The sequence below is a fragment of the Trichomycterus rosablanca genome, chromosome 17, assembly GCF_030014385.1.
Source record: "Trichomycterus rosablanca isolate fTriRos1 chromosome 17, fTriRos1.hap1, whole genome shotgun sequence".
NCBI classification, from domain to species: Eukaryota; Metazoa; Chordata; class Actinopteri; order Siluriformes; family Trichomycteridae; genus Trichomycterus; species Trichomycterus rosablanca.
The window spans coordinates 10773887-10801785 of NC_086004.1; the positions used below are offsets into that span (position 1 = coordinate 10773887).

Here is a 27899-nt window from a genome sequence, read left to right on the forward strand (position 1 = left end):
CCGAAAACACATTCTGATTGGTCGACGACTTTTGGCACTGTTTTGAGTGCACGCATACGATCTGAGCGCGAGAGCAGCGTTTCGAGCGCGCGCATGCAAATTCGTGCGCGCGCATGCAAATTCGTGCGCGAGCACAACTTATAGGTGAACGAGCGGGGTGAATTCATGCGAGAGCAGAGAAAATCCTGCTCGCACACAAATAAAATGTGCTCTCGACTTTTGGCACTAATCTGACGCCATAGTATAAGCTTTCTTAGTTTTAATTCAACAGTTTAAGCTGTGTCCCACACCGTTTTTTTTTGTTTTTTTTTGTTTTTTTTACCGTGTTCACACATCTGTTTACTAAACCACAGCTTCCTGGTGAGATGACTTAGCTCACTGCTACTTTCACTTTAACACCGGCCTTATGGCATTTGTTCCGTTTATAAATTCTCTTTAATTTGATTGGTCAGTTGTTCCTGCGACTTGAAAGCCGAACGAACGAATACGATTTTTTAGCCAATCCCAGGGCAGGGGCGGGGTTTGTGGGGAGCCTCTTAAGCCTTCGTCGTAGGTAGGCTGTAAGGTTGTCGCGCAGACTGAGTGAAGATGGCAGACGTGGTAGCGGACGCAGAGAAACTGAGCAAAAAGTAGGAAACCTTTCCCGTGTTTTACTGACATGTTTACATTACTACTGAACACGTCTGAAGCGACATTTTAATACTTTTTTTTAAGTGGTAGTTTTAGGGAGACCTGCTGCAGCTTGTACGGCTAAATTGTATGATGCAACTTTTAGCTTAGCTTAGCAGCTGCAGTGTGGAGTTTGATAGCTGCATGCGGTCGATTATTTCCGCTTTAAACACACATTATCAGGCTTAAAATCAGCGAGTTAAGTCTCTCTTTTTTATATTTACAGCAGATTATCTAGAGCAAGTATTGTCTGACTAATTAACCAGAACATTTGCTTATGTTAGCCTGTGTCGTAGGGCTGGTGTTGTCCATATTGTGGCGATATATAGATAGAGCACAGTGTTCCGTACAGTTAAAATGTGTTATTAATTTGTATATTGATCAAATTAAATGTAGGGCTTCCTTTAGTTTTTTTTTGTTTGTTTTTTAATATAAGAAATCTGAAACCAATTTGCAGTCGTGTTTATTTGTTTTATTGACCTGGTTGTAACACGTGAAAGGCGCTACCAGGGTTACTTGGCTTCAGTCCTGCAGGCCCACTGCCATGCAAAGCTATATAGTCTTTCCCTGCTCCCAACACACCTACCTCATCAAGCTCGTTATTAAGCCCTTCAGAAGTAGAATCATCTGTGTCATAAAGTCAGAAAAGCTTGAAACCTTGTGGGGCAGTGGGATTCCATGTTCTGACCAGGGCAGTAAAATCAATGTCAATAAAAATTTGTCTTTTTTGGGTAAGTAAAACCATGCCATGTTTTACTGACATTTGATTTATTTACTATGGTGGCACAATGGCTCAGTGGGTCACACTGTCGTCTCACAGCAAGAAGGTCCTGGGTTCGAGCCCCAACTAGGGCGGTCCGGGTTCTTTCTGTGTGGAGTTTGCATGTCGTCTGCGTGGGTTTCCTCCGGGAGCTCCGGTTTCCTCCAACAGTAGAAAGACATGCTGTCAGGTTTATTGGAGATACAAAATTGTCCATGACTGTGTTTGAGATTAAAATTGTGAACTGATGAATCTTGTGTAACGAGTAACTGCAGTTTCTGTCATGTATGTAACCAAAATGTGTCAAATATGAAGTTAAAATCCTAATAAAAAATACATTTATTTACTAACAAAAATTTAGTTAAAAACATTGGTAAATTACTTCACTGCTGTCATATATATTTGTCTGATGTTATATATTCAAACAAGTTAGTTTTGTTTTCTTTTGTTCTAAATTGTGTTTTACTTTCACTTTTGCAATGCTAACACAATTTTAAGTGCGACATGGAAACCACCTCCACCGAAAACAATACATCCGGTCTTGAGTATTTCCTTTCAAACAAAATTGCATGTGAATAAACTGTCAGTACTGACTATTCGGAATAGTGTTTATTAATTTAATCTTACCGCTCAAGTGTCTTGGGTGGCGCAGCAGTACAATATGCTACCACACTCCTGCTGAGATCCAGGGTTTAAATTTGAGAGGTGCTATTGATTAGTTTGGTGTCTGTACAAATGTGAACTATGTGACTATGCCTGAGTGGTGGTGGCTGAACAGTTTAGCCATTGAAGTTCAAGCCTGGATAAAATATGTAGGGCTGCGTCAGAAAGGGCTTTCGACCTTTAAAAATATGTCCAGTATGTGCTTATGCATGTTATCATAATGAAAAAGCTGAAAGACTTGATTGACACGTCTCTAAGTATAGTAATAGGGTGTTTACAGGGTGTGAACTGAAGAATATGTATGTCCACCAAATCAGCAAACCATTTTGTAGTTTCAGTTGTTATTACCTGAATACATATTGGTTGCTTCTAGCTCAAATATTTTAAATACATTACTACTTAAATGTACTACAACCTATTTGTAAACCTCGGCTTTAGGAACTAAATTTTTTGATATTGATGTGTAATTCTGAGTAGATTGACCTGCTGATATATTTAGCATAGAAGCCAGTATTTTGTACTTCATATAGTACACATTTTCCATACAGTGTGTTTGCTTACACAGGAAGCCAGGAGCAAATTATCATGCAGTAAATGACACATAAAAAGATGCTTGTGGCTAACCTGTGTTGTTAACCACACAAATTTCCATAGAGAGTAAGCACAGCCCTAATTGGTAACACAGACGGGGACAAATCACAGCTGTTGTGCTTGCTTCAGGAATCCATTTCTATTTGGCTGCAGCTATTTAATGTTGAAATTTATGTCATTTTAAGTGGATACTTTTCCCCCCAAAGTGATTTACACTTTGAATACAAACAGATATGAGCTTTGAGAGAAGTTTAAGAGCCCTAATCAAGGGCCTATCATTGGCAACCTGGCAGTGGTGGGGCTTTGATCACCAAGCTTTTACTTACCAGTCCAGTACCTTAACCGCTGAGCTAGGGCTGGGCGATATATCGATATTTTAAAAATATCGATATATTTTCATACGCGATATAAGACAATATCGCATATATCGATATAAATGTTGCGTTCCAGTTAGATCCGACAGTTCGTCTTTCTCTTCTCCCAGTTTGTCTCTGCACATGTTCACCTGCCCCGCCCCTCTCCCTCACTGAACACAACTCACCCTCCCCACCGCTTCACCAGTAAGTCCTGCAGGCAGCGATAGCATGGAGACGGATAAAGACATGACAGAAGCTATCGAAGAGGAGCTGTTTACTAAAAAGAAAAATAATGACTAATTTTGTAATTATTTGGAGATGGTTCGAATTCAAAGTGTCAGATGAGCAGCAGAATAATGTATTCTGTAGAGAATGCCGAAAACAAGTCCAGATAAAAGGTTCCAGCTCCGTGTACCTTCATTCGTTTTCACTTCAAATCCCAAAGTTAAAAAACAAGAAAACGAGTCGTTATTCGTTTCAAAAACCAACACAAGCGCATGCACGCGCTGACATGCACGTATTTACTTCACATTAAGTGTTGAGAAAGTAATAATAACGTAGGTGCGTATCCTGTTGTTCTGACTCTTGTGTTTGTATATGTGATGTGCATATATTTGCTCTATCTGTAAAAACAAACATTATGGGGATTTCTGTACTGGATGTTGTACGTGGTTGTGTTAGTTTATACTGGACGATCGCCCGACGTCCGACACGTCATTTATTTATTTATCTTCTATTATAGTATTTCTTGTTGTCGGCCAATAAACAACCAAACATTATTAAATTTCATGAACTAACTCTGCAGTAAACAAGGAGCAAACAGCAATTAAACAGCAAATAAAGCTGTTAAATAATAATAAAGTGCATGAAGAAGAATGCTGATTAAAATGCATTAAATGTTGTAATAGTTACACAGTAACATGAACGATTAGTTCTGCCTGTATTACAGAACTGAGTTCTATACAGTCTTTCCCTGCTCCCAACACACCTACCTCATCAAGCTCGTTATTAAGCCCTTCAGAAGTAGAATCATCTGTGTCATAAAGTCAGAAAAGCTTGAAACCTTGTGGGGCAGTGAGATTCCATGTTCTGACCAGGGCAGTAAAATCAATGTCAATAAAAATTTGTCTTTTTTGGGTAAGTAAAACCATGCCATGTTTTACTGACATTTGATTTATTTACTAGGGTGGCACAATGGCTCAGTGGGTCACACTGTCGTCTCACAGCAAGAAGGTCCTGGGTTCGAGCCCCAACTAGGGCGGTCCGGGTTCTTTCTGTGTGGAGTTTGCATGTCGTCTGCGTGGGTTTCCTCCGGGAGCTCCGGTTTCCTCCAACAGTAGAAAGACATGCTGTCAGGTTTATTGGAGATACAAAATTGTCCATGACTGTGTTTGAGATTAAAATTTTGAATTGATGAATCTTGTGTAACGAGTAACTGCAGTTTCTGTCATGTATGTAACCAAAATGTGTCAAATATGAAGTTAAAATCCTAATAAAAAATACATTTATTTACTAACAAAAATTTAGTTAAAAACATTGGTAAATTACTTCACTGCTGTCATATATATTTGTCTGATGTTATATATTCAAACAAGTTAGTTTTGTTTTCTTTTGTTCTAAATTGTGTTTTACTTTCACTTTTGCAATGCTAACACAATTTTAAGTGCGACATGGAAACCACCTCCACCGAAAACAATACATCCGGTCTTGAGTATTTCCTTTCAAACAAAATTGCATGTGAATAAACTGTCAGTACTGACTATTCGGAATAGTGTTTATTAATTTAATCTTACCGCTCAAGTGTCTTGGGTGGCGCAGCAGTACAATATGCTACCACACTCCTGCTGAGATCCAGGGTTTAAATTTGAGAGGTGCTATTGATTAGTTTGGTGTCTGTACAAATGTGAACTATGTGACTATGCCTGAGTGGTGGTGGCTGAACAGTTTAGCCATTGAAGGCCAAGCCTGGCCAAGCCCTATAAAATATGTAGGGCTGCGTCAGAAAGGGCTTTCGACCTTTAAAAATATGTCCAGTATGTGCTTATGCATGTTATCATAATGAAAAAGCTGAAAGACTTGATTGACACGTCTCTAAGTATAGTAATAGGGTGTTTACAGGGTGTGAACTGAAGAATATGTATGTCCACCAAATCAGCAAACCATTTTGTAGTTTGTTGTTATTACCTGAATACATATTGGTTGCTTCTAGCTCAAATATTTTAAATACATTACTACTTAAATGTACTACAACCTATTTGTAAACCTCAGTTTTAGGACCTAAATTTTTTGATATTCTGAGTAAATTGACCTGCTGATATATTTAGCATAGAAGCCAGTATTTTGTACTTCATATAGTACACATTTTCCATACAGTGTGTTTGCTTACACAGGAAGCCAGGAGCAAATTATCATGCAACTAAATGACACATAAAAAGATGCTTGTGGCTAACCTGTGTTGTTGTTAACCACACAAATTTCCATAGAGAGTAAGCACAGCCCTAATTGGTAACACAGACAGGGACAAATCACAGCTGTTGTGCTTGCTTCAGGAATCCATTTCTATTTGGCTGCAGCTATTTAATGTTGAAATTTATGTCATTTTAAGTGGATACTTTTCCCCCCAAAGTGATTTACACTTTGAATACAAACAGATATGAGCTTTGAGAGAAGTTTAAGAGCCCTAATCAAGGGCCTATCATTGGCAACCTGGCAGTGGTGGGGCTTTGATCACCAAGCTTTTACTTACCAGTCCAGTACCTTAACCGCTGAGCTAGGGCTGGGCGATATATCGATATTTTAAAAATATCGATATATTTTCATACGCGATATAAGATAAGACAATATCGCATATATCGATATAAATGTTGCGTTCCAGTTTGATCCGACAGTTCGTCTTTCTCTTCTCCCAGTTTGTCTCTGCACATGTTCACCTGCCCCGCCCCTCTCCCTCACTGAACACAACTCACCCTCCCCACCGCTTCACCAGTAAGTCCTGCAGGCAGCGATAGCATGGAGATGGATAAAGACATGACAGAAGCTATCGAAGAGGAGCTGTTTACTAAAAAGAAAAATAATGACTAATTTTGTAATTATTTGGAGATGGTTCGAATTCAAAGTGTCAGATGAGCAGCAGAATAATGTATTCTGTAGAGAATGCCGAAAACAAGTCCAGATAAAAGGTTCCAGCTCCGTGTACCTTCATTCGTTTTCACTTCAAATCCCAAAGTTAAAAAACAAGAAAACGAGTCGTTATTCGTTTCAAAAACCAACACAAGCGCATGCACGCGCTGACATGCACGTATTTACTTCACATAAATACGTGCGTGTTGAGAAAGTAATAATAACGTAGGTGCGTATCCTGTTGTTCTGACTCTTGTGTTTGTATATGTGATGTGCATATATTTGCTCTATCTGTAAAAACAAACATTATGGGGATTTCTGTACTGGATGTTGTACGTGGTTGTGTTAGTTTATACTGGACGATCGCCCGACGTCCGACACGTCATTTATTTATTTATCTTCTATTATAGTATTTCTTGTTGTCGGCCAATAAACAACCAAACATTATTAAATTGCATGAACTAACTCTGCAGTAAACAAGGAGCAAACAGCAATTAAACAGCAAATAAAGCTGTTAAATAATAATAAAGTGCATGAAGAAGAATGCTGATTAAAATGCATTAAATGTTGTAATAGTTACACAGTAACATGAACGATTAGTTCTGCCTGTATTACAGAACTGAGTTCTATACAGTCTTTCCCTGCTCCCAACACACCTACCTCATCAAGCTCGTTATTAAGCCCTTCAGAAGTAGAATCATCTGTGTCATAAAGTCAGAAAAGCTTGAAACCTTGTGGGGCAGTGAGATTCCATGTTCTGACCAGGGCAGTAAAATCAATGTCAATAAAAATTTGTCTTTTTTGGGTAAGTAAAACCATGCCATGTTTTACTGACATTTGATTTATTTACTAGGGTGGCACAATGGCTCAGTGGGTCACACTGTCGTCTCACAGCAAGAAGGTCCTGGGTTCGAGCCCCAACTAGGGCGGTCCGGGTTCTTTCTGTGTGGAGTTTGCATGTCGTCTGCGTGGGTTTCCTCCGGGAGCTCCGGTTTCCTCCAACAGTAGAAAGACATGCTGTCAGGTTTATTGGAGATACAAAATTGTCCATGACTGTGTTTGAGATTAAAATTGTGAACTGATGAATCTTGTGTAACGAGTAACTGCAGTTTCTGTCATGTATGTAACCAAAATGTGTCAAATATGAAGTTAAAATCCTAATAAAAAATACATTTATTTACTAACAAAAATTTAGTTAAAAACATTGGTAAATTACTTCACTGCTGTCATATATATTTGTCTGATGTTATATATTCAAACAAGTTAGTTTTGTTTTCTTTTGTTCTAAATTGTGTTTTACTTTCACTTTTGCAATGCTAACACAATTTTAAGTGCGACATGGAAACCACCTCCACCGAAAACAATACATCCGGTCTTGAGTATTTCCTTTCAAACTAAATTGCATGTGAATAAACTGTCAGTACTGACTATTCGGAATAGTGTTTATTAATTTAATCTTACCGCTCAAGTGTCTTGGGTGGCGCAGCAGTACAATATGCTACCACACTCCTGCTGAGATCCAGGGTTTAAATTTGAGAGGTGCTATTGATTAGTTTGGTGTCTGTACAAATGTGAACTATGTGACTATGCCTGAGTGGTGGTGGCTGAACAGTTTAGCCATTGAAGGCCAAGCCTGGCCAAGCCCTATAAAATATGTAGGGCTGCGTCAGAAAGGGCTTTCGACCTTTAAAAATATGTCCAGTATGTGCTTATGCATGTTATCATAATGAAAAAGCTGAAAGACTTGATTGACACGTCTCTAAGTATAGTAATAGGGTGTTTACAGGGTGTGAACTGAAGAATATGTATGTCCACCAAATCAGCAAACCATTTTGTAGTTTCAGTTGTTATTACCTGAATACATATTGGTTGCTTCTAGCTCAAATATTTTAAATACATTACTACTTAAATGTACTACAACCTATTTGTAAACCTCAGTTTTAGGACCTAAATTTTTTGATATTCTGAGTAAATTGACCTGCTGATATATTTAGCATAGAAGCCAGTATTTTGTACTTCATATAGTACACATTTTCCATACAGTGTGTTTGCTTACACAGGAAGCCAGGAGCAAATTATCATGCAACTAAATGACACATAAAAAGATGCTTGTGGCTAACCTGTGTTGTTAACCACACAAATTTCCATAGAGAGTAAGCACAGCCCTAATTGGTAACACAGACAGGGACAAATCACAGCTGTTGTGCTTGCTTCAGGAATCCATTTCTATTTGGCTGCAGCTATTTAATGTTGAAATTTATGTCATTTTAAGTGGATATTTTTCCCCCCAAAGTGATTTACACTTTGAATACAAACAGATATGAGCTTTGAGAGAAGTTTAAGAGCCCTAATCAAGGGCCTATCATTGGCAACCTGGCAGTGGTGGGGCTTTGATCACCAGGCTTTTACTTACCAGTCCAGTACCTTAACCGCTGAGCTAGGGCTGGGCGATATATCGATATTTTAAAAATATCGATATATTTTCATACGCGATATAAGATAAGACAATATCGCATATATCGATATAAATGTTGCGTTCCAGTTAGATCCGACAGTTCGTCTTTCTCTTCTCCCAGTTTGTCTCTGCACATGTTCACCTGCCCCGCCCCTCTCCCTCACTGAACACAACTCACCCTCCCCACCGCTTCACCAGTAAGTCCTGCAGGCAGCGATAGCATGGAGACGGATAAAGACATGACAGAAGCTATCGAAGAGGAGCTGTTTACTAAAAAGAAAAATAATGACTAATTTTGTAATTATTTGGAGATGGTTCGAATTCAAAGTGTCAGATGAGCAGCAGAATAATGTATTCTGTAGAGAATGCCGAAAACAAGTCCAGATAAAAGGTTCCAGCTCCGTGTACCTTCATTCGTTTTCACTTCAAATCCCAAAGTTAAAAAACAAGAAAACGAGTCGTTATTCGTTTCAAAAACCAACACAAGCGCATGCACGCGCTGACATGCACGTATTTACTTCACATAAATACGTGCGTGTTGAGAAAGTAATAATAACGTAGGTGCGTATCCTGTTGTTCTGACTCTTGTGTTTGTATATGTGATGTGCATATATTTGCTCTATCTGTAAAAACAAACATTATGGGGATTTCTGTACTGGATGTTGTACGTGGTTGTGTTAGTTTATACTGGACGATCGCCCGACGTCCGACACGTCATTTATTTATTTATCTTCTATTATAGTATTTCTTGTTGTCGGCCAATAAACAACCAAACATTATTAAATTGCATGAACTAACTCTGCAGTAAACAAGGAGCAAACAGCAATTAAACAGCAAATAAAGCTGTTAAATAATAATAAAGTGCATGAAGAAGAACGCTGATTAAAATGCATTAAATGTTGTAATAGTTACACAGTAACATGAACGATTAGTTCTGCCTGTATTACAGAACTGAGTTCTATACAGTAAAAGAAAATATTAATGTAAATGTTAATGTTGTGGCGACATATACATAAAATAATGTATAAAGTCCAAACATGGGGGGGTGGGGGGTTAACGAGGGGTTTACTTTAACGGGGTTTTACTTTTAATGTCACACAAGCTCAGCCGGAAACCGTGTCATTCCAACATCTTCCCTACACACTCGCTCCCTGCGCCCTATAGTACACTTAACATTCTTAAAGGGCCAGACAATATATTTGTAATTCACGTTAGACAACAGGAGATGCCTTAGAAAACAACTTTTTTTTTTCTTAGAATAGCTCTTTTTTTTTATTGAAGCAAAAATAATTCTTGTGTGAAGCTTCCCCAGCATGAATATTAATAAAAGTGCCTGTAAAAAAATTGGAACATGTAGCTTTGTCTCAGAAGTGTCTTTTTGTTATTACCTTATGGAATAAAAAAATATCGAGATATACAGTGTATCACAAAAGTGAGTACACCCCTCACATTTCTGCAAATATTTTATTATATCTTTTCATGGGACAACACTATAGAAATAAAACTTGGATATAACTTAGAGTAGTCAGTGTACAACTTGTATAGCAGTGTAGATTTACTGTCTTCTGAAAATAACTCAACACACAGCCATTATTGTCTAAATGGCTGGCAACATAAGTGAGTACACCCCACAGTCAACATGTCCAAATTGTGCCCAAAGTGTCAATATTTTGTGTGACCACCATTATTATCCAGCACTGCCTTAACCCTCCTGGGCATGGAATTCACCAGAGCTGCACAGGTTGCTACTGGAATCCTCTTCCACTCCTCCATGATGACATCAAGGAGCTGGTGGATGTTAGACACCTTGAACTCCTCCACCTTCCACTTGAGGATGCGCCACAGGTGCTCAATTGGGTTTAGTCCATCACCTTTACCTTCAGCTTCCTCAGCAAGGCAGTTGTCATTTTGTAGGTTGTGTTTGGGGTCGTTATCCTGTTGGAAAACTGCCATGAGGCCCAGTTTTCGAAGGGAGGGGATCATGCTCTGTTTCAGAATGTCACAGTACATGTTGGAATTCATGTTTCCCTCAATGAACTGCAGCTCCCCAGTGCCAGCAACACTCATGCAGCCCAAGACCATGATGCTACCACCACCATGCTTGACTGTAGGCAAGATACAGTTGTCTTGGTACTTCTCACCAGGGCGCCGCCACACATGCTGGACACCATCTGAGCCAAACAAGTTTATCTTGGTCTCGTCAGACCACAGGGCATTCCAGTAATCCATGTTCTTGGACTGCTTGTCTTCAGCAAACTGTTTGCGGGCTTTCTTGTGCGTCAGCTTCCTTCTGGGATGACGACCATGCAGACCGAGTTGATGCAGTGTGCGGCGTATGGTCTGAGCACTGACAGGCTGACCTCCCACGTCTTCAACCTCTGCAGCAATGCTGGCAGCACTCATGTGTCTATTTTTTAAAGCCAACCTCTGGATATGACGCCGAACACGTGGACTCAACTTCTTTGGTCGACCCTGGCAAAGCCTGTTCCGAGTGGAACCTGTCCTGGAAAACCGCTGTATGACCTTGGCCACCATGCTGTAGCTCAGTTTCAGGGTGTTAGCAATCTTCTTATAGCCCAGGCCATCTTTGTGGAGAGCAACAATTCTATTTCTCACATCCTCAGAGAGTTCTTTGCCATGAGGTGCCATGTTGAATATCCAGTGGCCAGTATGAGAGAATTGTACCCAAAACACCAAATTTAACAGCCCTGCTCCCCATTTACACCTGGGACCTTGACACATGACACCAGGGAGGGACAACGACACATTTGGGCACAATTTGGACATGTTCACTGTGGGGTGTACTCACTTATGTTGCCAGCTATTTAGACATTAATGGCTGTGTGTTGAGTTATTTTCAGAAGACAGTAAATCTACACTGCTATACAAGCTGTACACTGACTACTCTAAGTTATATCCAAGTTTCATGTCTATAGTGTTGTCCCATGAAAAGCTATAATGAAATATTTGCAGAAATGTGAGGGGTGTACTCACTTTTGTGATACACTGTATATCGTATATCGCCATTCAGAAAAAAATATCGAGATATAATTTTTGATCCATATCGCCCAGCCCTACGCTGAGCTACCACTCGTAGTTCATGTCCAGTCACATGTGGTTTATTTTTGATGGCAATAAATTCTCAATAATGACTAAAACATTTATAGACACACTAGTCAATATAAGTATAAAAAAAGCTCAAATGAGTGTCCCCAGATTTTGTAGTTCACTTCCATAGTGTAACAGTAAGGCTTTTACAACCTCTGTCCTTCATGTGTACTAGCAAAGATGAACATATTTATCTATACTTAAGGCATTTTTGTTAAAAAGGGTAAAAAGGTGCAACTTTTAGCTTAGCAGCTGCAGTGTGGAGTTTGATAGCTGCATGCGGTCGATTATTTCCGCTTTAAACACACATTATCAGGCTCAAAATCAGCGAGTTAAGTCTCTCTTTTTTATATTTACAGCAGATTATCTAGAGCAAGTATTGTCTGACTAATTAACCAGAACATTTGCTTATGTTAGCCTGTGTCGTAGGGCTGGTGTTGTCCATATTGTGGCGATATATAGATAGAGCACAGTGTTCCGTACAGTTAAAATGTGTTATTAATTTGTATATTGATCAAATTAAATGTAGGGCTTCCTTTAGTTTTTTTTTGTTTTTGTTTTTTAATATAAGAAATCTGAAACCAATTTGCAGTCGTGTTTATTTGTTTTATTGACCTGGTTGTAACACGTGAAAGGCGCTACCAGGGTTACTTGGCTTCAGTCCTGCAGGCCCACTGCCATGCAAAGCTATATAGTCTTTCCCTGCTCCCAACACACCTACCTCATCAAGCTCGTTATTAAGCCCTTCAGAAGTAGAATCATCTGTGTCATAAAGTCAGAAAAGCTTGAAACCTTGTGGGGCAGTGGGATTCCATGTTCTGACCAGGGCAGTAAAATCAATGTCAATAAAAATTTGTCTTTTTTGGGTAAGTAAAACCATGCCATGTTTTACTGACATTTGATTTATTTACTAGGGTGGCACAATGGCTCAGTGGGTCACACTGTCGTCTCACAGCAAGAAGGTCCTGGGTTCGAGCCCCAACTTGGGCGGTCCAAGTCCTTTCTGTGTGGAATTTGCATGTTCTCTCCGTGGGTTTCCTCCGGGAGCTCCGGTTTCCTCCCATACTAGAAAGACATGAAGTCAGGTTTATTGGAGACACTGAATTGCCCTGTAAGTGAATGGGTATGTGTGTGTGCATATGTGTGTCTTCCCTGCAATGGACTGGCGTCCCGTCCAGGGTTTTATTGTGTGCCTTGCGCCCATTGAAAAGCTGGGATAGGCTTCAGCATTCCCCGTCCTGCGATCCTAATTGGATAAGCGTATAAGAAAATGAATGAGTAAAGACATGGCATGTTTTACTGACATTTGATTTATTTACTAGGGTGGCTCAGCTCAGTGGGTTGCACTGTCACCTCACAGCAAGACGGTCCTGGGTTCGAGCCCCAACTAGGGCGGTCCGGGTTCTTTCCGTGTGGAGTTTGCATGTCGTCTGCGTGGGTTTCCTCCGGGAGCTCCGGTTTCCTCCAACAGTAGAAAGACATGCTGTCAGGTTTATTGGAGATACAAAATTGTCCATGACTGTGTTTGAGATTAAAATTGTGAACTGATGAATCTTGTGTAACGAGTAACTGCAGTTTCTGTCATGTATGTAACCAAAATGTGTCAAATATGAAGTTAAAATCCTAATAAAAAATACATTTATTTACTAACAAAAATTTAGTTAAAAACATTGGTAAATTACTTCACTGCTGTCATATATATTTGTCTGATGTTATATATTCAAACAAGTTAGTTTTGTTTTCTTTTGTTCTAAATTGTGTTTTACTTTCACTTTTGCAATGCTAACACAATTTTAAGTGCGACATGGAAACCACCTCCACCGAAAACAATACATCCGGTCTTGAGTATTTCCTTTCAAACAAAATTGCATGTGAATAAACTGTCAGTACTGACTATTCGGAATAGTGTTTATTAATTTAATCTTACCGCTCAAGTGTCTTGGGTGGCGCAGCAGTACAATATGCTACCACACTCCTGCTGAGATCCAGGGTTTAAATTTAAACCCTTAAATTTAAATTTAAATTTAAAAGAGGTGCTATTGATTAGTTTGGTGTCTGTTTGGTGTCTGTACAAATGTGAACTATGTGACTATGCCTGAGTGGTGGTGGCTGAACAGTTTAGCCATTGAAGGCCAAGCCTGGCCAAGCCCTATAAAATATGTAGGGCTGCGTCAGAAAGGGCTTTCGACCTTTAAAAATATGTCCAGTATGTGCTTATGCATGTTATCATAATGAAAAAGCTGAAAGACTTGATTGACACGTCTCTAAGTATAGTAATAGGGTGTTTACAGGGTGTGAACTGAAGAATATGTATGTCCACCAAATCAGCAAACCATTTTGTAGTTTGTTGTTATTACCTGAATACATATTGGTTGCTTCTAGCTCAAATATTTTAAATACATTACTACTTAAATGTACTACAACCTATTTGTAAACCTCAGTTTTAGGACCTAAATTTTTTGATATTCTGAGTAAATTGACCTGCTGATATATTTAGCATAGAAGCCAGTATTTTGTACTTCATATAGTACACATTTTCCATACAGTGTGTTTGCTTACACAGGAAGCCAGGAGCAAATTATCATGCAACTAAATGACACATAAAAAGATGCTTGTGGCTAACCTGTGTTGTTGTTAACCACACAAATTTCCATAGAGAGTAAGCACAGCCCTAATTGGTAACACAGACAGGGACAAATCACAGCTGTTGTGCTTGCTTCAGGAATCCATTTCTATTTGGCTGCAGCTATTTAATGTTGAAATTTATGTCATTTTAAGTGGATACTTTTCCCCCCAAAGTGATTTACACTTTGAATACAAACAGATATGAGCTTTGAGAAAAGTTTAAGAGCCCTAATCAAGGGCCTATCATTGGCAACCTGGCAGTGGTGGGGCTTTGATCACCAAGCTTTTACTTACCAGTCCAGTACCTTAACCGCTGAGCTACCACTGGTAGTTCATGTCCAGTCACATGTGGTTTATTTTTTATGGCAATAAATTCTCAATAATGACTAAAACATTTATAGACACACTAGTCAATATAAGTATAAAAAACAGCTCAAATGAGTGTCCCCAGTTTCTGTAGTTCACTACCATAGTGTAAAAGTAAGGCTTTTACAACCTCTGTCCTTCATGTGTACTAGCAAAGATGAACATATTTATCTATACTTAAGGCATTTTTGTTAAACCATCAAATAAGGCAACATTAAAATAGGTCTTATGTGCATTTTCTTGCTTTATTAAATAGGATCTGTTCAACATGTTGACCTTGGTCAGAGCAGCCAGGCAGCCAGTGTGCCGGGCCATCGGCTCACTGCCACAGAAGTTCGTTCCTCACTGTCCGAAAACTGTGCCTTCGCTTATTGAAGGATGTCGCTGGAGAAGTGACAGAAGGTTGGTGGTGTTTGTCTAATTTTGGAAAAAACAACCAACCTTTTGTCACTCCAAACATTTAGTTTTTGGCATCATTAGCTAGTTTCAATTACAATGTCTTCACTAAAATGCTTACAAGGCTCTCAGTCACACATAACTTATCTGTGTGTTCTAGTGAGCTGAAAAGGCGCATGAAAGCGGAGAAGAAGGTTGCTGAGAAGGAAACCAAGGTCAAAGAGCAGCAGCAGACCAAGGAGACAGATGACCAACCTCAGCAACATGTGGATGGCACAGACGAGGAGAATCTGGACCCTAATGTAGGTCATACTTTTGAAGACTAAGACTAAAACTGCAGCTGGTACCTTTGCCAAAAGAAGAAGAATTTTTGTTAATTCTTTGATTTGTTAATACTTTGATTTGTTAATTTGATATTTTTGATTTGTTAATTCTTTTGAATCTTGATTTAACTGACAAAAGTAGAAAAAAAAGATTTCAAATGTTTTTACTTATCAAATTCATTGTTTTTTTTTAAAATATAAATAAATGTAGAATTCGAAGCCTGCAACAATCAAAAAGCTGGGACAGAGGCCTGTTTAGCACTGTGTTACATCACCTTTGACCTTTATGAGGCATACCATCCAGCACCCATCTCTTAAACAAGCCAACCGATGGTCGTGTAGGTGCCCAGCCTGCCGGCTGGCAGAGCTAAGATTCAAGCCGATTAGTTTGAGATGTGCTAGAGTGCCCTAAATAGAGCTATCGATTATTTTTGTGATCGAGTATTCTATCGATGCTGATCGTTTTTTTTCAGCTTAAAATGATCTCAAACTTTCTGTTGTTTTCTCATTGTATTCATTAAACTGTACGCGGAAAGTACCCGGTTTAAGTATGGGATTTCGGACGCAGCTCTGGCTTCTTCACGTCACCTGCCCACAGCGTGAACGCTTTGTGCAAAAGTAAAAGTCGTCCGTGCGAAACACCGTTAACTGTATATAGTTGTATGGATTAAACGATGACTCGAATCGATGATTTTTAGTCATCGAATTATTCGAGTTTCTCGAGGAATCGTTTCAGCCCTAGCCCTAAATAGGGCTGGGCGATTTTCACGATTAATTCGGTTAATTCGCATGAAAGTTTTCACCCGATGTTAGAATGTGACAATCGCGATTGTTTACATACTTTATATTTTAATTAAAATACCAACATGTCACGAGGCAGAAACTGACCAGACGCCCGCGGAATATAAATCAGGGAAAGTTTAATATCAAAAGGGCAAAAACAGTGTACAAAATCAGGTAAAGTCCAAAACCAGTGGATAAACTAAAACAGTAAACGGAAGACAACAAGGATTATACACGGTAACGATTAGATTTAGAAATAAAGAGCGCAAACATGATCGGCAAAATGAGACACAAACAGAAGAGTTTAATTAAGATTCACTGAATCAAACACCGCTGAACTGAATCAAAACTCCGGAGACAGTGAGCCCGATCAGGATTGGCTGACCGGGACATGTGACAGTCACGTGACAGTCCGTGAGAGCTTGGGATTTGTAGTCCATATTGTTAGAAGCAGAACTGGCCCCCTCCATCCACCCCCCAATCACAAGAGGACAAAAGCTGAGCTGAGTGATTACTTGATGCCCCCCAATGTAGATACTGATACAGACTCACTTAGTGGTGGAAACAGCACAGTACAGGCTTGTGTTCCTTTTAAGAAACCTGTAAAGAACTTTTTGTAAGGTGGTTCTGCTGCACAATATTTAAAACAAGAGTTGTTTGTGAGCTATTCTTATAAAGCATATAGATAATTTAGATTTCTATTTTGTTTTAATTATTGTGATATTGTTATTGTTATAAAGTTTGAGTCCCTTACAAGGATAATTATAGGTGGTGCTGTTACTATTTTTGCACTTCTGCAGTCTTTTAAATTACAATGCAAAAAAAGAAATTTAAGTCTTATTTCAATTGCATTATACAAAAAAAAAAAAAAAAAAAAAAAAAAAAAAATTCGTAATCGACAATCGGTTATAATTTTAAAATAATCGAGATTTTTTTTTTTTTTTTTGGCAAAATCGCCCAGCCCTAGCCCTGAATGACACTTGGTTAATGGTTTGAGAACTGACGACACTAATTGTTACAGTCTTGCAGGTGGAATTTAAGTCCAGTTCGTCTTGATACAAGACTTCAGCACACTACTGCTGTGTACCTATTATGATTAATATTAAATTGTAATACTGCATCATGTTGGCTCTGCTGACATGCTGGTTAATTCAGAAGTATTAGCACAAAATCGGTGGCCTCCTGGAAGTTTTCTGTAAAACACATTGTTGTACACCTGATCATAAGACCCTTAAGTAAACTGTTTTACTTTGAAATGCTTTGAATTGATCAATCATTATTATTTTTTTAAAGCAATACTTCAAGATCCGCTCACAGGCCATTCAAGCTTTGAAGGGAACAGCTGAAGACCCCTACCCCCACAAGTTTCATGTGGATTTATCACTTACTGATTTTATAGAAAAGTACAACCACCTACAGCCTGGGGACCAGCTATCAGATGTTGTCCTTAATGTGACCGGTAATAGCCTTGACACTTTTGTTAAAAAAATAGAATTCAAGCATTATCAACTGCAGACTTCTTTTTTCTTTTTTTTACTTTTCTAATGCTCCTCAGGTCGTGTCCATGCCAAAAGGGCCTCTGGTGCCAAGCTGATCTTCTACGACTTGCGAGGAGAAGGGGTGAAGTTGCAGGTCATGGCAAACTCCAGGTCTGAACAATCAGAGTGCAAAGTTTGTTTTCCATGTTAGCTGTGCAGCTGTGTGTTTAAATTTTTTTTCAAATGTTTCTTCTTTCCACTTAGAAATTACAAATCAGAGGAAGCCTTTGTTGCCATCAACAATAAACTGCGACGTGGTGACATCATTGGTGTCCGTGGTGTCCCTGGGAAGACCAAGAAAGGGGAGCTGAGCATCATCCCTGTTGAGATGACCTTGTTGTCACCATGTTTGCACATGCTTCCTCACCTCCACTTTGGCCTAAAAGACAAGGTGAGTGTATGCCTGCAAACATTATTAGGCACTATTAGTATGATAAGGGCATGTTGCCAGTCATGTTGCACTTGATCAGTCAACAATAAAAAGTACAAGCTTCACATTAGTAACTAAAAAGGTTAATAGAACTATGGATCTGGAACAAACATGGGTGTTGCTTTTTCTGATGGGCTTTGTGCTATTTTGTGTTAGGAAACACGGTTCCGGCAGCGGTACCTGGACCTGATTCTTAACGACCCTGTAAGGCAAAAGTTTATAACCCGAGCTAAGATCATAACCTACCTGCGCAGCTTCCTGGATCAGCTTGGCTTTCTTGAGGTATGTTAACCTTTCACAATATACATCTGCAGTTCATACATAGCTGTTAAATGAGGCACTACTAGTAATGGTGTGTTTTGGGGTTGTAGATTGAGACACCGATGATGAACCTCATTCCTGGAGGAGCAGTAGCTAGACCTTTCGTCACCTACCACAACGAGCTGGATATGAACCTGTACATGAGAATTGCCCCTGAGCTCTATCATAAGGTACCATGTTCTACTCTCTGTCTTTAAACAAATACATTGCCAAAATTCAAGCTGCCAGAATGGTTCTCTCTGATGTCTTTTCATTAGATGCTGGTGGTTGGAGGTATTGACCGTGTCTATGAGGTTGGTCGTCAGTTTAGAAACGAGGGCATTGACCTCACTCACAATCCAGAGTTCACTACGTGTGAATTTTACATGGCGTATGCTGATTATCATGACCTCATGGAGATCACCGAGAAGCTTCTTTCAGGTTTGTTTTTCTTTTCCTAGCACACTTTCCTACACCTATGTGGAACAGAGCTTGTTCCAGTTTGAGAACTTGATTTTGAACCGGTTCTGCTTGTTTCCATTGAAAAAAAGAGGTTCCAGAAGGCGAACTTGCGATCTAATCTGGCACCACAGAGTACTTGCTTTTTCAGCGCAACCGTGACATCATCTGTGGGCATGTCAGAGTGTAGCGTGCTTTTACATGACAAGCTGCGAAACCGTTGTGCTGGTGTCTTGTATGGCGCTTGCACTGCACTTCTACCTTGTAAAGTTCACCTGATTTGAATTTTGAGCCAGTTCAGCTGCTGATATTTTCAAAGCGCCTCAAAAGAGATGAACTGTGTGGTAAAAGTGACCCAGACAGTACAAAATACGCTTAACGTGAAAAATAAGGCGTAACGTGGCTTGTTTTAATAAACAACAAGCGATGGATTTGGGCAGTACAGAGCGCTTATAACCAGTAATTACGGAAAGAAGTTTAGTGTTCCTGTGTAGTACTTTTAGTACATTCAGCCACGTTACGCTTTATTTTTTACGTTAAGCTTTTTCAACTTTCCTGAGAAGCGGATTCAGAACCCCGAGCTGCATAAACACTACATGTGAAGTAAATACAACTAAACACAGATATATGTATTGTATTATAGACTGGGTTTGATGGTTATTTCACACAAATTGATGCTCTTGATGTGAACTTCACTGCACCCTCAAGCCGAGTGCTGAGCAAAGCAACTATTTACCCCGAGGGTCGCGGTGAGAGCGAGGCACAAAAAGCTTCTCACATGAATGCACTAAAAAAAAGCAACAATGGCGACAAACGCGTCTATGTCTTCTTATCACCAAATGTCGATCGATGCTTTTTACATAAAAACGAACATCTGTAAAAACAGCACAAATGCTCGCAGGTAATCTACACGCTTCGCCATCATGTTACTACTCTTTACTTTCGTTGCGTAACGCCCACCGTTAATGACGCAGCTTGGTTCTTAAATACTGGTGGAAACGTGCATTGGTTCAAAGAAACTCGAACAGAACCGGTTCAAGAACCAGAGTTGTTTTGGTGGAAAAGCGCTATGGTGAAATGCTGCTGCCACCTGTGAACTGACAAAGTTGTGTTGCAGAATACTGATTTATTTACAGATTGTAAAATTATATTAAAAGAGGAATTTGTAGTTTGTTAATTCTCTTGAACCTTTAAACTTATTCTGCATTTAACATGTGTACTTAGTGTTAACTACCATCAGCTCAAATTGTAATCCCGGTCCGTGACATAAATAATTATGAAACGAGCTATTTTAAACACTATTGCTCTAAACACACTTTTATGTGAAATCTTTGAATGGTTAAAGTATTTGTATATTTAGTAGTTAGTAGTGTATTTATAGGTAATAAACATGTTAATTACACTTTTATTAGTGAGGTGGTATAATCACCTCTGTTTAAATTAGGGATGCATCGATACCATTTTTTCCCGACGGAGTACGAGTACATGTATTTTTGTACTTGCTGATACCGATACCAATACCTATTTAGAATACCATTTTTTTTTAAACAAAAACACACGTGAGAAGTGACGAGAAGTTTAATGACACCACGTCCAAAAATGCACATCAACAAGTAGCGAGTGATCAAAATGTTTGTGCGCTGATGTGATTAAATCAAGGAGGAAAAATAAATGAATCTGAGTGGATTTGGCAACACGAATAGCATGTATTGTTCTGTAGTGAGTTGGAGGTTAATAAATATTTTTGCAATGTTGGTGTTTTGTTGTTATGTTTTGTAGAGAGAAAATAGAGGTCAGAAATACTGTAAACCGTGTGTGTGCCGGTGTATTCTTACATAAACTATAAGCCCCTGTCCCACCTGTTTACACTCCTCTCCTGCGTTTCCCCTCACACCGTATCCTGCGTTCTCATTGGCTGTTCGGCATGTCACTCATTCCCAGTCGCACATCTCAGATCAGATATCTGACGCTCGGCGAGCCGGTCGGATCGAGTTGTTGGATAGTTCACACTTAGCGATCAAGAGCCGAGTTTTGATCGCCGAGCGAACGCCGAGTTGCTCCCAAGCTCGGCGCTAGATTTGCCGGCTCGGGAGCAACTCGGTGTTCGCTCGGCGATCAAAACTCGGCTCTCAAGAACGCAGGATACGGTGTGAGGGGAAACGCAGGAGAGGAGTGTAAACAGGTGGGACAGGGGGATAGTATAGTTTATATCAGAATACACCGGCACACACACGTTTTACAGAATTTCTGATTTGATCCTCTACAAAACATAACACCAACACTGCATTGCAAAAATATTTATTAACCTCCAACTTACTATAGAACAATCCATACTGTTCGTGTTGCCAAATCCACTCATTCATTTATTTTTCTTCTTTGATTTTACGCTGCACATCAGCACACAAACACTTTGATCACTCGCTACTTGTTGACGTGCATTTTTGGACGTAGTATCATTAAACCCCTCATCACTTCTCATGAATGTTTTTGTAAAAAGTACAAGTTATTGAACGCGGTATCGGGCAAATACCCGATACCAGTATCGGTACTCATGCATCTCTAGTTTAAATTACCAAGATGTTTTAATGACTCTTAGAATTGATCTAATAAACAGCCTATTGTTTTATTTTGAGGGTACTAGTTGGTAACGGGGCGGCGCGGTGGCTAAGTGGGGTAGCACTGTCGCCTCACAGCAAGAAGGTCCTGGGTTCGATCCCCAGGTGGGGCGATCCAGGTCCTTTCTGTGTGGAGTTTGCATGTTCTCCCCATGTCTGCGTGGGTTTACTCCGGGAGCTCCGGTTTCCTCCCACAGTCCAAAAACATGCAAGTGAGGTAAACAGGAGATACCAAATTGTCCATGACTGAGTGTGATATAACCTTGTGAACTGACAAACCTCGTGTGAAGATAAACTACCGTTTCCTGTCATGAATGTAGCCAAAAGTGTAAAACATGACGTTAAAATACTAATAAACAAACAAACAAAACTAGTTTGTAACAAGCCCACTTGAAGACTCTTATCCTATCCTTGTTAGAAACAGAGTATAATATCTTCTAGTTACTTGCTGCTTCTTCCAATTTATTACAGAATGGATCAGCAAAGCAACAACCCTGTTTACCTTTTATATCCCTTTTCTATTGCACCCTTTTAGGAACTTGTTTTATCAAACATGTACATTTGCAGGTATCAAGAAACCCACATGCATTATTCAGATTTACTCATTAGGGGGGTTTATTCGGATTACTAATAATGCATGTAAACACCCACACAGTCATTCACAAACTGTAAATCTTCCTTATGTAATATGTTCTCCATTTCTCTCATAGGAATGGTGAAGCACATCACAGGAGGTTATAAAGTAACTTATCACCCTGATGGACCAGAAGGACAGGCCTGTGAAATTGACTTCACACCTCCTTTCAGCAGAATAAGCATGACCCATGACCTGGAAAAAGAGATGGGAGTGAAGTTCCCACCCTGTGACTCCTATGATAGTGATGGTACAATGAATTTTCCACACTATAATATTGCACTAAATTCTTAATAACACTGATCATTTCAATTTATTTATTTATTATATCACTATCAGCAGCACAAGATGTAGCAAAACATAATGTCCTTTCTTTTCCCCCTAAGAAACCCGCAAGTTTTTCGATGACCTGTGTGCTCAGAAGGGAGTGGAATGTCCACCTCCCAGAACAACTGCACGACTACTGGATAAGGTACCTCATGCCATTTACAGTGGGGGAAATAAGTATTTGATCCCCTGCTGATTTTGTAAGTTTACCCCCTTACAAAGACTTGAACAGTCTATAATTTTTATGGGAGGTTTATTTTAACAGAGAGACAGAATATCAACAAAAAATCCAGAAAAAAAACATTAAATAAAAGTTATAAATTAATTTGTATTTAATTAAGGGAAATAAGTATTTGATCCCCTAACAACCAGCAAGAATTCTGACCCCCACAGACCGGTTATGTGCCCATGAGGCACACAAATTAGTCCTGTCCCTGTATAAAAGACACCTGTCACAGAATCAGTTTCTTCCGTTCAAATCTCTCGACCACCATGGGCAAGACCAAAGAGCTATCAAAAGACGTCAGGGACAAGATTGTAGACCTGCACAAGGCTGGAATGGGCTACAAGACCATCAGCAAGAAGCTTGGTGAGAAAGAGACCACTGTTGGTGCGATAATTCGAAAATGGAAGAAATACAAGATCACAGTCAATCACCCTCACTCTGGAGCTCCATGCAAGATCTCACCTGGTGGGGTAAGAATGATTCTGAGAAAGGTGAGGTCAGTCCAGAATTACATGGGAGGAGCTTGTCAATGATCTCAAGGGCGCTGGGAGCACAGTCACCAAGAAAACCATTAGTAACACACTTTGCCGTAATGGATTGAGATCCTGCAGTGCCCGCAAAGTCCCTTTGCTCAAGAAGGCTCATGTACAGGCCCGTCTGAAGTTTGCCAATGAACACCTGAATGATTCAGAGAAAGCTTGGGAGAATGTGATATGGTCAGATGATATTAAAATTGAGCTCTTTGGCATCAACTCCACTGGCCGTGTTTGGAGGCAAAGAAATGCCTGGTGGGGATGGTGTTCTTGGGGTCATATCCAGCATTTCTCTGCTCCCAGCTCCCTTGAGATCATTGTCAAGCTCCTCCTGTGTAATTCTGGACTGACCTCACCTTTCTCAGAATCATTCTTACCCCACCAGGTGAGATCTTGCATGGAGCTCCAGAGTGAGGGTGATTGTGATCTTGTATTTCTTCCATTTTCGAATTATCGCACCAACAGTGGTCTCTTTCTCACCAAGCTTCTTGCTGATGGTCTTGTAGCCCATTCCAGCCTTGTGCAGGTCTACAATCTTGTCCCTGACGTCCTTTGATAGCTCTTTGGTCTTGCCCATGGTGGTCGAGAGATTTGAATGGAAGAAACTGATTCTGTGACAGGTGTCTTTTATACAGGGACAGGACTAATTTGTGTGCCTCATGGGCACATAACCGGTCTGTGGGGGTCAGAATTCTTGCTGGTTGGTAGGGGATCAAATTAGGGCTGGGCGATTAATTCGGTTAATTCGCATGACCAGACGCTCGCGGAATATAAATCAGGGAAAGTTTAATATAAAAAGGGCGAAAACAGTGTACAAAATCAGGTAGAGTCCAAAACCAGCAAAAACCAAAACAGTAAACGGAAGACAACAAGGATTATACACGGTAACGGTTAGATTCAGTAATAAGGAGCGCAAACACGATCGGCTAAACGAGACACAAACAGAAGAGTTTAATTAAGATTCACTGAATCAAACACCACTGAACTGAATCAAAATACGGAGCCGATGAGCACGATAATTAAGTCGGGGTTTTTTTTTGTGTACTTGTACTTTTTAAAGTAGATTTTACAGCCTGTAATTTTACTTTTACTTAAGTAAGTTTTGTACTAAGAATTGTAATTCGCTACATTTTAAATCACATCCGTTACCGAGTAAAAATCGCGTCTGGGAAACTGCTGCAGTGACTTCTGCGATAGGGAGTCGGATCTTTTGTCTCGGTTCCTTTTAAAGAGCCGTTTGTATGTAACGACTCCCAAATGCGCGAATCGGTTCCTTTATTTTGGCTTAAAGGGCCGTTCAATAGAATCGAATCATTCTACGACACATAATAGTGGTTAATACAGTTTGAAAGTTTTATGGGACTAAAATGACACATTACACATCCTTAAATGTTTAAAATGTTGTATCCACCCCCCAAATCACAATCGGACAAAATCAAAGCTGAGCTGAGTGATCACTTGATGCCCCCCCCCCAATGTAGATACTGATACAGACTCACTCAGTGGTGGAAACAGCACAGTACAGGCTCGTGTTCCTTTTAAGAAACCTGTAAAGAACTTTTTGTAGTTTTTTTCCTAATGTAAGGAGGTTCTGCTGAACATTATTTAAAATAAAAGTTGTTTGTGAGCTATTCTTAGATATAGATAGATAAGGATATAGATAATTTAGATCTATTTTGTTTTTATTATTGTTAATTATTGTGATATCGTTATTGTTATAAAGTTTGAGTCCCTTAAAAGGATAATTATAGGTGGTGCTGTTACTATTTTTGCACTTCTGCAGCCTTTAATTACAATGCAAAAAAAGAAATTTGAGTCTTATTTTTAAAAAATCTAAATCGTAATCGACAATCGGGTATAATTTTAAAATAATCGCGATTTTTTTTTTTTTGGCAAAATCGCCCAGCCCTAGATCAAATACTTATTTCCCTTAATTAAATACAAATTAATTTATAACTTTTATTTAATGTTTTTTTTCTGGATTTTTTGTTGATATTCTGTCTCTCTCTCTTAAAATAAACCTTCCATAAAAATTATAGACTGTTCAAGTCTTTGTAAGGGGGTAAACTTACAAAATCAGCAGGGGATCAAATACTTATTTCCCCCACTGTATACAGATGTAAACCAGATTATAAAAGGGAAAATGGTTGGTGTAATGTTGGTTTTTAATTTTTTTATGTGTTATTTTTATATTGTAGTTAGTGGGAGATTTCCTGGAGGTCAAGTGTATCAACCCCACATTTATTTGTGACCACCCTCAAATCATGAGCCCCTTGGCAAAATGGTAAGCAGTTCTCTGCCATTTGTATGTAATGGCCAGGAATTCTTAATATGTTCTTTCTGGTATGTAAATGGTCTCAGTAATGATTTTAGGGATTTAAACTAGCAAATAAATTTGACCTAACTTAAAAATAAGAACATTATATGAAGTTTTAAATGTGTTTAGTATCCCATTATAAACATTGGATTAGGTCTGTACTGAAAGATGAAACTTAAGACTGTGAATTACAGTTGGTCCCCAAAACCAAAGTTCCATTATGTCCCGATTGTGTTAATCACTGTTTAATTGTTGCATCTGTTTACTCCTTGACTTGTTCTCTCAGGCACAGATCTCAGAAAGGCTTGACTGAGCGTTTTGAGCTTTTTGTCATGAAGAAAGAAATTTGCAACGCCTACACAGAGTTGAATGACCCAATCAGGCAACGAGAGCTATTTGAACAGCAGGCTAAGGTGAAATATTTAAGTCTTATGGCCATGTGTATGTTTTGGTGGCTCTATTGTAGATGCTGACTTTCATTCTCTCTTTTATACAGGCCAAGGCAGAAGGTGATGACGAGGCTATGTTTGTAGATGAAACTTTCTGCACTGCATTAGAATATGGCCTTCCACCAACAGCAGGATGGGGCATGGGCATCGACCGGCTCACCATGTTCCTTACAGACTCAAATAACATCAAGGTACACCAGTCAGACTTTAATGGGTTAACCAGTGCTGTCTGTTTCTTATTAGTTAAATATGCCACTCAGAATGTACTGCATATACTATACTATACTATACTATATGCAGTATACTATACTATAGGCAGTTATAGCCCAGTTATAGCCTAGTAGTTAGATACAGGACTAGTAATCAAAAGGTTGCTGGTTCAAGCCCCACCATGGTTGCCAGGTTGCCACTGTTTGACCCTTGAGCAAGACCCTTAACCCTCAATTGCTTAGACAATATACTGTCACAGTACTGTGACTATGAAAATGTAAATGTAAGCAAAAACATAAATGGCCAAAAATAATTCCGTTCAGGAATATATAAAATGTTGTACTGGTCGTAGTTACACACAATACACATGTTGAATGCAGCAGGTATGGGCCGGGGTAAAAGTCCTGAGTGACTAGGCTGAGGTATCTCTGAAACCGAACAGGATGCTCACAGGCAGCCATGGTGAGTTGTACCACAGACAGTGGTCCGAGGAGGGGCATGGCACGAAAGTGACATTGTTCGGAGGCCAGGGCTCACTAAAGCCAGAGGACACAAAGGCAGTGGTATCTGATACAGACCAACAGAAGAGCCACTGTTGCTTAAATTGCAGATGATTTTAACACTAGTGATAAGAATGTTTCACAATCCTTCTGTGTATGGGGTTGTATAGTCGTAGGACAGGAGTACACATGCTAGCTCCTGTCCACTGTGAAAAGCTTCGATGAGCTTGATGGCATTGGAACTGGACATCAGAGTAATGAAAGGTCACCTTATCAGGTGAATCCTGATTTCTCCAAGATTACGAGGACGGCCAGGCATGTGTGTAGTGTCACTTACCCACAGAAGAGAATGGAACCAGGGTGCATTGTATGACGGTCCACCTCACAGCATACCGAAGTTCAAAGAACTGCTGTTAATGTCCTGGTCTCAGATACCACAGGACTCTGGAGTCCATGTCTTGGCAGGTCAGAGCAGTTTTGAGAGCCTTTTATGTGCTTTTTTAAACATGTTCATTCAACGCGTAGCATTCCTGTTTAAGATAAAGCACCTAAATCTTCAGTGGTGGTTTCTTAAACATGCCAAATCATAGTACATGGTAAAGCACAAGATGCTCATTGTATAAAACTGCACACTGTGTCCCTGTCAAAGTACCTTTTGTATGTACAAAACTTAACATCTAACAACATAGAATAAGAATTACCTTTTAATTAACATTGTGGTTTATTTCTATTGTGTTGTGTAGGAGGTTCTTCTCTTTCCTGCCATGAAGCCTGAGGATAATAAACCCGCGCCTCCAGCAGAGGGCACTTCAGTTTAACGCTGATTATAACTGACGTGCTGATGAGACCTATAACTGATTCATACATGTTGGGGGTTTTGTTTCAGCCTGACTGTCCTGTTTGCTGTCCAGATATCATGAAGTCTTTCACACTGCAGTAAACCAAAGTGTCTAATTCTTGCAGTAAACTCCCTATTCTTAAAGCTTTGTTGTCTGTTAGTTCACAACAATTGTGAATCAAATCAATACAATAACTGTTTAAATTCAGCCATATTTTTCTCAACTTATGGTTTTAATACCAACTGTTGTCTGTATTTTTAAATATCTTCAAATTACACAAAGGAATAAACCTTTTTGTGCTCAATTA

General features: G+C 39.5%; 1 protein-coding gene across 1 annotated transcript; it reads left to right on the forward strand.

The window, feature by feature from the left end:
- The first annotated feature begins 560 nt into the window (after nt 1-560).
- Nucleotides 561-27899, forward strand: kars1 (lysyl-tRNA synthetase 1). Its single transcript, XM_063013185.1, has 14 exons — nt 561-629; nt 15270-15411; nt 17509-17674; nt 17771-17864; nt 17958-18144; nt 18340-18465; nt 18555-18674; nt 18762-18924; nt 22268-22441; nt 22578-22663; nt 25476-25561; nt 25881-26007; nt 26091-26234; nt 27497-27899. The coding sequence occupies exons 1-14, from the start codon at nt 589-591 to the stop codon at nt 27569-27571; spliced, it is 1731 nt and encodes a 576-aa protein (XP_062869255.1). The 5' UTR covers nt 561-588; the 3' UTR covers nt 27572-27899.